The 9,717-nt window shown below is 44.6% G+C and overlaps 1 protein-coding gene across 7 annotated transcripts in view; it reads right to left on the minus strand.

Annotated features, from left to right (window-relative positions):
- SFT2D1 (SFT2 domain containing 1) overlaps positions 1–9,717 on the minus strand; it is a 42,872-nt gene that overhangs the window by 16,263 nt on the left and 16,892 nt on the right. For 4 of the 7 annotated variants that reach the window (XM_065400420.1, XM_065400423.1, XM_065400422.1 and 1 more), the window contains 2 exons: positions 6,559–6,641; positions 5,491–5,534 (listed from right to left, as the gene is read on the minus strand). In XM_065400420.1, coding sequence (XP_065256492.1) covers positions 5,491–5,534; positions 6,559–6,641 — 127 coding nt within the window. The remainder of the gene's footprint in view (positions 1–5,490; positions 5,535–6,558; positions 6,642–9,717) is intronic. The other 3 variants (XM_065400424.1, XM_065400419.1, XM_065400425.1) reach the window with 1 other exon arrangement.

The raw sequence follows: 9,717 nt of genomic DNA on the forward strand, positions 1-9,717 counted from the left end.
TTGATTGCTGTATCTGAGTTATGTCCAGAAAAGAGGGGAATATTTGAGAATGTCAGTCTATCACGCATGACTGTACGGAGAAGAATAGCTGACATTTCTACCAATTTAAGTGATCAGTTAAAGCAGAGAGTCAGTGAATTCTGCTTTTACTCCCTAGCTATGGATGAAAGCACCGATTTAAAAGACACCGCCCAACTTCTTATTTTTATTAGAGGTATTGATAAAAACTTTGAAATTACTGAAGAACTTGCTGGCATGTGCTCCATGACGGGTCGCACAACCGGAAAAGAAATCTCCAGTGAAGTGATAAAGTGCACGAATGATAAGTCGGGATTAGATTTCACAAACTTGGTGGCCATTTGTACTGATGGTGCTCCAGCTATGTGCCAAAAAAATGTTGGAGCAGTTACTCTTCTTGAAGAATTTATCGGGAGAGAAATAACCAAACATCACTTCATTATGCATCAGCAGGTTTTGTGTAGCAAAGTCTTAAAATTTGAGCATGTAATGTCAGTGGTAGTTTCCATTGTAAACTACATCCGTTCTAGAGGACTAAAACATAGGACATTTCAAGCCTTTCTTGAAGGGGTAGACACCGAGTGCAATGACTTAATCTACCATACAGAAGTGAGGTGGTTGAGTCGAGGAAGAGTGCTCCAGCGTTTTGTTGCTTTGAAAGAGGAGGTAGCAAAATTCCTAGAAAATGGGCCAATAAAATTCCCAGAGCTTGAAAATGAGTCCTGGAATCAAGATCTCTTTTTCTTTTGTGATATTACAGCACACCTGAATGATCTCAACATTCAACTTCAGGGAAAAAATCAACTTATATTTCAAATGTGTGCAGCAGTGAAAGCTTTCAAAATGAAATTGAAACTTTTCAGAAGTCAGCTGTCAAAAGGTGAAATGTGTCACTTTCCCACTTGTGCACAGCGTATCCCTCAGCACAAACACGCCGAGTTAGGAGAAAAATACGCAAAGCACATCATTCTTTTGATTGAAGAATTTGACAGAAGACTTACTTTGTCTAAAGAAGAAGACGTCCAGTTGAAGCTGATTGAAGATCCCTTTTCTGTGGATCCAGAGGAAGTGCCACTAGATTTGCAGTTGGAGGTTATTGAACTTCAGTGTTCAGCAGTTTACCGAAATAAGCACAGAGAAAGCAGCTTGCGGGACTTCTACAAAAGTCTGGACAATGAAGTTGCACTGAAAACGTTCAGCATTTTTGGACGCACTTACATATGTGAACAAACATTTTCCATCATGAACATGAATAAAAACAAGCAACATTCTTCTCTGACTGATGACCATTTGGAAGACATTATGAAAATATCCACTTCAAATATGACCCCCAAATGCGACAAGCTTGTTGCCGAAAAGAGATGTAATATTTCTCATTAAATTTGCAAGGTAATTATGAAAAGTACAAATGTTTTCTTTCAACGGAACAGATGTTTTTAATTTTTCCATGATTAATAAAAAAAATTAAAACAATTAAAAAAATTGTTTGATTTAATTGAAAAATTCTTAATAAAGTATCACACACCCTCCCCCCCAAACCTTAGCTGTTTCGGCGGGGCGGTGCTGGGGAAGAAGGGTTTGTTTCCGCGGGGCTGGGCGGTGCTGGGGGGGGGGGGGGGTGTTTCCGCGGGGCCGGGGGGTTTCGGCCCTCAGCTGTTTTCTTTGGAGTAATATGGCCCTCGCCGCTTTACGAGTTGTGCAGGCCTGAAGTAGAGGAACAGCTGCAGCAGCCCTTGCTGAATCCTCCAGCCTTCCTCTACCCTGTGCCTAAAACTGAAGGGGAATGAAGGTTAGCAGCTCTTCTGAACTTCTCCTCCCTAGGCCAGGTCCGCTTCTTCCTCATGTTGTCTGGCAGAGAACAGGGTCAGAATAATCTTGTTCTGCCACTCTGCAGCTGGACTCCGCCTTCTCCTCCTAGATATAGGCAGGAAACAGAAGCTATCCAAGATCTTTCTTCTCCAGAGAGGGGCCAAAGATTTCATCTGCTCCAATAGCCTCTACAAGGGTGGTGTTAGAAAAGAATGCCCCATCCCTCCCTGGAAAATTAGGTCATGGGACTTGTATGTTGAGTTGCCAGGAAAAGTAGTGAGGTATCTGCTATCCACAGAAGACATGAGATCTGAAATAGAGGTACTGAAGGCTGCATGAAGAGGCACTACTGAGATTTCATGGGAGCAAAGAGGAGAGCAGATGAAAGAAGGGAAAAAACCCTGACCAACTGGTGGGAAGAGAACTGATGAGGTGGGGTGAATGGCAAATAGAGTGGTGTCAGAGTTGAGAGTGACTCAGGATGTCTAAGCAAACAGCGTGGGGTGTTTGTGAGGAACAGGGATGGTGACTGATGTGAGCATATATCCAGAGATAGGAGAATGAATCCAGGTATTGTGATGGAAGAAAGGGTCTGAGGCCCTTCTCATCTGCAAGGTTGCATGAAGTCAGTGAGAGCCAGGACCAGAACCACAATGTCTCCTGAATCCCACTTCTGTGCTTTAAGCACCCAAAGTTTATTTATAATGTTAAACAAACTTACTGCACAGCATTTACTTACTAACTAGTTTTATTTCATGATACTTCAGAATGTTTGGAAGAAATAGCACACAGTGGTTTAAAAGCATTTAAAATGGGGATCAAAATCTCAGGGGGAGCAGTATTACATTCATGATTTGGTAATAATGAAAGACTGTTTCAGTGAGATTTTTCTCCCTTCAGCATATTAATTTTGTTTATGTAGTTTAAAAGTGTAGTTTAGAAGTAATGCAACAGGAACAATACAGTAAATGCCTAAACTCTACTGAAAGATTTGGGTATACTGAGAAGTCTCAGAACATTGGGTAATGAGAGGTGTCATCTGTGCTGCAATACCTAGATTTAAGAGCAGAATAATGAGCTTGATGTCACTACAAGACAGCTTGTGCATTAGGTAATTAGGGCTATAGTTAATACTAGATTAACTATTCTGCATTGTTTTATGTTTATCATTACACAGTTACAGTACAAGACCAATCTTGGTCTTTAAAAAGGTCATTTCAATCTTATATTGACCTCCCTACACCTCATGTGTACATGTCATTGCCATTAGTTCTGTTGCAGACAGATGCCTTGATCTGTTGCTGAGGCCAACAAGTAATAGTTAACGCTAAGTTTTAGTCATGGGTATTTTTAGTAAAAGTCATGGACAGGTCACAGGCAGTAAACAAAAATTCACAGATCCGTGACCTGTCCATGACTTTTACTAAAAATACCTGACTAAAACTGGGGGGGGGGGTCGGGGGGGCCACGGGCGCTGGGGCAGGGTTGGTGGGGCTGGGACAGGCTCCCTATCCAGCTCCTGGGAAGCTGTGGCCCTAGCTCCAGCTGCTCCACATGCTACTCTGCTCCTCCCCAAGGCCCAGTTCTGCAGCTCCCATTGGCTGGGAACCATGGCCAATGGGAGCTGTGGGGGTGGTGCCTGGCTGCTGGCAGAGGCAGCATGTGGAGCTAGGGGAGGGGAGAGGAGCCCCCCCCCCCCCCAGGTAAGCAGCAGCCACAAGCCCTGAGCCCCCCACCCCCACCCAAACTCCTGCTGCTGGGGTAGGGGTGCCCCAAGATTGCCCTAGCAGCAGCCAGTGCAACTGAACGGGGGGACTGCCAGAGCTGCTCAGGCAGCTCTGGGGCCAGCTGCACGGGGCTGCTGCAGAAGTCACAGAAAGTCAAGGAATCCATGACAAACACTGAGCCGTAGGCATAATGCAGTGTACTCAGCACAGGAATATGAACTTTAACTGCACTTCAGGGGAGGTCTGAAGGAGTCGGCACACTCAAGAGCACAAGGGTTCCCACTCAGATCCAGTGTCCTTCACACACTCCCTGCCTTTTGCGTGCTGTCAATCACTGCCTCCTAGAGCAGGAGATAAGGAAGGAAATGACAACCCCTTCTACCTATGTATGAGTCCTGGGCAATATAGGCAACACATTAGGCATTAGTCTAAAACAGGGGTGGGCAAACTTTTTGGCCCGAGGGCCACATCAGGGTTCTGCAACTGTATGGAGGGCCGGGTAGGGAAGGCTGTGCCTCCCCAAACAGCCTTGCCTCCGCCTCCTCCCACTTCCCACCCTGACTGCCCCCCTCAGAATCCCCAACCATTCAACGCCCCCTGCTCCTTGTCCCCTGACTGCCCCCTATCCAACCCCCCTGCTCCCTGTCCCCTGACTGCCCCGACCCCTATCCACACCCCCGCCCCTGACAGCCCCCCTGGGACTCCCACCCCCTATCCAACCGCCATCTGTTCCTCATCCCCTGACCACCCCCTCCCAGAACCCCCCGTCCCTCACTGCCCCCCAGGATCCCACCCCCTTATCCAACCTCCCCTGCTCCCTGTCCCCTGACTGCCCTCCCAACCCCTATCCACATCCCTGTCCCCTGACAGGCCCCCCAGGACTCCCACTCCCAACCCTCCCTATTCCCCATCCCCTGACCACCCTCCCAGAACCTCCATCCCATCCAACTGCCCCCCAGGACCCCATGCTCCCTTGCCCAACTCCCACCCCCCTTACCAGCAGCAGGAGCTTGCAGCTGCGACACCTGGCCAGAGCCAGCTGCACTCCACATACTGCCCAGCGGAAGCAGCGGGCCAGAGCGTGGCTCACGCGACGGCGTGGCTGCAGGAGAGGCGGGACAGTGGGGAAGGGGCCGGGGACTAGGTTCCCCGGCCAGGAGATTGGAGGCCGGTCAGGATGGTCCCGCGGGCCGGATGTGGCCTGCGGGCCGTAGTTTGCCCACGTCTGGTCTAAAAGGTATGAAGAGATGACACTCTCTCTTAATCACCCTGACCCCTACCATATGGTGTCCCACAAGACTCCGTTCTTCCTCACACCCCTCTATAGAAGGCCAGAGAGACTGTAAGATGCTGCAGACTTGTGCGTTACCAATATGCAGATGAAACAACTATACACCTCCTTTGTCATCAATGCAGTCTCTGCCACTACCAGCATATCCTAATGCTTGGAAGAAGTCAGTCGAAACTCAACTCAGGAAAGACTGAAGTGATCTTAGCAGAAGGAGAAGGGAGTAGAAAAACAGTAACATTTGCCAACACTATCATCAACCTCAGATAAAGGCATCAGATTGCAAGAAGGGGATAACATGCTTCAGAGTCATGTACTCATCCCTATGTCTGGACACAAATTGCCATAACGGGGAGCAATGCATTCTTTCCACCTTCCACAACCATTTGGACCCTTTCCTATCAGATAGCACTGCAATATGCTTGTGTCTCTTTCAGGTTACACTACTGCAGCTCTACCCGAGGATGACAACTGACAGAAGAGGGCTGAAGATGGTGGCAGCACACAGTAGTGAGCCTCAGAAGTCAAAGGCAAACCCATCATCATGCTTCACAAACTACACCTGAAGCAAATGGGGAGCCAAATTAAAAATCCTACTTTGCAAAACCCACAAGCATGCAACCTGGCTACTATTTCAAATGGCCTTACCTTTCAAGACAGCTACACTTCAGGGGATGATGCAGCTGATGACACTGAAATTCAGACAAATGACACAGGAGGCAAAGGGGTAGTGTTCTCAACAAGCAGCCCAACTATGATCCTTTCTGGCAAAGAGCTCCAAACAGGACCCAAGATGTTATGTAGATCAAAATATAAGAAAATGTTGACAGGTTTTTTTGGTGCTATGCACAGGGTTTGAAAAAGCAGAAAAAAGTTCAAAAGCCCTGAGCTAATCCTTTACACAAAATACTCTAGTGAAAGTGGGGAGGGAGGACCAGGACTGAGAAAGAACTTTATGGACTCACACTTCATGTTCATAGAGTTTGGCACTTCACTCTGGTGAAGCATATAGGAGAATGAAATCAGCACAATCTTACAAGGCCTCTTTTGTAGTTTAGCAGCAGCAACAGAAAGTTAAGTTTGCTATTGTTTTTCCTGAGAGCACAGCCTCAAAAGCCACAGTCTCAGCAGCATGGCAAGGCATCTGCCTGCAAGAAGGAGTGGTGGGAATAGATAAAATACAGCAGAGTTTTAAATTTTAAAGTTATTCTAAGCCAAGATTTTTCATGGATTAATTTTTAGGGTCTCCCAGACTGGTTTTCCATAAAAAAAATAAGATTAAAGGAGCTCTGATTGAAAGCAAGATGTTTCCTATCATAAGATGCCCATATTTAGATGCCTACATTAGTGATTAATTAGTGAAATTGGGGTGTGAGGAGATGGCAGATGGATTTAGAAACATACAGAAGTCTAAAACCTATAGTCTACAACCTGCCAGCCAAAGTAAATAGAAATCAGGATGTATTTATGAAGTGATCATAAAAAACACAATATAATTGTGTAGAAGAGGGAGGGAAATAAGTAACTGGTATATTCCCATTGTAACTAGTGTATTAGTAACATGAAAATGTAAAGTGCAAGATATATATGACCTGAAATTATAAACAGCATTGTTCTTCACATTTGAATATTAATGTTACACACAAACTTGCAGTTAGAAATTCAGATTCCAAAATGGTAGAACTTATTAGTAATAACTAGGAAAATAATGCATACCTGGCTAATGCAGCAATATTTCCTATGGTGTAGAACACTGCAAAAAGTTTCAGCCCCGAGGGAAGCCACAGAAATGCTGTCCCCTGCACAAGAAAAAAATATTTTCATACTTTCAATTGCTAGTCCATCCAGTTTAGTGTGTCTGAAAATAAAATGTAAACCATAAAATTTAAGTCACAAGAAAGTCACCATGACCTACACTGGTCATACACTGTTTTCAGAGACTGCACTAACCATCCAGCAGATTAATACCTCCCTCTACTGGCAAGTGAGATGTAATGATTTAATGTATTTAACTGAGTCTCCCTAATGTTATTGCAGAGGTGTGAAAATAAATCCTATCAATATTACTATAGCCAACATTTGTATAAGAGGCCTATTTCACAGGTTCTTTTAGTAGTAATTGTATAGATGTTTACTTTTTACGTTATTGTACAGCAGACAGACTGTTTCTTTAAAACCCATAATTCCAAGTTAGAAGCTCCTGTACATTATGTGAAAGGAAGATATCCATGAAGTTATACTGGACTAATATCCAGAATCCCTCCAACCCCACTATAAAAGAAAGTCCTCCATCACTTCTCACACTCCAATCAGAATAGTTCTAAAAAGAAGTCTGAGTTGTCAAACCTCGGCTGGCAGACCAAGCATGTGCATGGACAGGGAAGGAGAAGTTTGAATCAAGCACCTCTACGATCAGCCTCCAGGTTTAAACCAGGGGGTTGATCATTCAAACCCCTCTGCTGATCAGAACTGCCATGACTAACAGGGAAGAGAGGCAGATTCTAAAGGTAACCAGAAGCCAACCCACTTAGCGCTTTTTCAGACAAAACCAACACCTTAAATCACACAAACCAAAAGGAGGACAACGTAGACCAGAGCACAAGCGTAGTGTTCCACGTACAAAGTACCATTTAAGCAAGCAAAGTAACATTTTGCATCAAATACAGTTTGAGTCATCTTACAATGAAGACCCAAGTGCAGCTCTCTAAATGACAAAGGAGTGGATAACTGTGGCTAGGTTCAGATAAAACTGTGCCACGCCCAGATTAAAAAAAAAAAAAAAGCGCACACAGCCTCTGCTACTTGATCATCCAGAAGTGGCCAGGAATACTATAAGACTACCAGGATGTGAATATGACAAACAGTCTCTGCCAATTATTCCAGACGCTTTCTCCAGGCTCATCTCACTCTTATCTGGGTTAAACCTCAGCCAGCTAGCTCTTAGCCAAGCCCTAATGAAGGTTAGACCCTGCATAAGTCATTTGTCTGCATCAACCAGTCCTGCAAAAAGAGCAATGTAAAGCTAGGCATCATCCATATATAGAGACACTGCAGTCCGCCTACTTCATTCACTATCTTCCCCAACAGCCTCACAGACTAAGGCCAGAAGACACCATCATGGTAATCTCATCTGACCTCCAGCACATTGCAGGCCACAGAACCTCACCTACCCACTCCTGCAGTAGGCCCATAACCACTGGCTGAGTTACTGAAGTCCTCAAACCTTGAGTTAAAGACTAAGTTACAGAGTATACACCATTTACTCTAGCTCAAACCAGCAAGTGACCTGTGCCCCACACTGCAGAGAAAGGTGAAAAACTTGCAGGGTCTGCCAGTCTGACATGGGAGAAGATTCCCTCCTTACCCCAAATACAGTAATCAAGTAGATCCACCAGCCAGACACCTGGGAAAGAATTCTCTGTAGTAACTCAGAGCCCTGCCCATCTAGTGTCCAATCTCTGACTCTTGGAGAAATCTGCTAATAGCAGTCGGGGATGGAAATACGGAACAGAGGAAAGGGGACAATGGAATTGTGGGGAACCTACATGTAGGGTGACCAGATGTCCCAATTTTATAGGGACAGTCCTGATTTTGGGGTCTTTTTCTTATATAGGCTCCTATTACCCCCCGTCCCGATTTTTCACATTTGCTGTCTGGTCACCCTACCTACACAAACCTTCAAAGCACATCAAATTGCTTTGTACAACCAGCTTCAGACCTGTAGAGGTAAAACCACCCAATGGAATCTCAAAATTTTTATTAGGGCTGTCAATTAATCACAGTTAATGCCTGAGACTAACTGAAAGCAAAATTAACATGTTTTAAAATATTAATGTATTGTTTGCATACCTGAGGGTGGGGCAGGAGACATCAGTAGTGGGGGGCTGAAACACTAGCCCATGACTTCCAAGGCAGCTGGGGCTGAAGCAGCCCATGCCAACCTGAAGCCCTGTGCCGGGCTGAATCCCAGAGCCCCCAGCCCTGACCCTATATTTGAAAATATAGAACCCCCCAAAATATTTAAATAAATGGTATTCTAGTATTAACAGTGTGATTAAACTGCAATCAATTGCATGATTAATTTTTTAATCATGCGAACAATCACTATTAATTTTTTTTAATTGCTCGACAGCCCTACTTTTTAGCAGTAGTCCAAGTGAATTTGAGCCTAGTGTCAGCGTACCAGATAATTCTCAGATTGAATGATTATTTTGTACACTGTCAGATACAATGCAAGACTGATAGCAGTACTGATCACTACAGTAACATATTGCCACCTCTCTGAATATTTGGTTCCCTTTGCATTCCTCTACCAGTTCTCTCAGTGTCCCATTCTTGCTTGACTTCCACGAAAGACAGGGCAAGAGCTATTACTACTAGCAAGTAACATTTAAAAAAGGTAAATGACTTCACTACTACTTAGTCTTGCATCACATTTGCTTCAAGTACTCTACAAGATGCCTTCCCCACAGGGTTTGACTTGAAATAGGAGATGCTTTGGGGGAGGGGTAGTGGAGGGGCAACTCAGTCACAGGCACATGTAGAATTAGTGTTTATGTTCAGCTAACTGTTCTAAGTGTTATTTCCTGGATAGAAGTTTTTGAAATATTTCAGCTCACAGCTATTTCCACTTCCTAAAGACCACAGGTTGCCCTGCATCATTCAAAATCATATAGAAACAGCGCAAGAACTCATAAGCCAGCATCACTTGCATTTTCCCAGGAATAGATTTCAATCAATGGGACAGAGATGATATGTCTCCACTTAACACCACAGAAAAGATGTATTCTAAAGTGACAGTGAAAGCTGTTCAGCCATGTGCTTAAATGTGCCTTTAATGTGAAAAAGGGTCAAATTAAATAGGAGATAAATAAG

The sequence above is a fragment of the Emys orbicularis genome, chromosome 3 (genome assembly GCF_028017835.1).
Source record: "Emys orbicularis isolate rEmyOrb1 chromosome 3, rEmyOrb1.hap1, whole genome shotgun sequence".
NCBI lineage: Eukaryota > Metazoa > Chordata > Testudines > Emydidae > Emys > Emys orbicularis.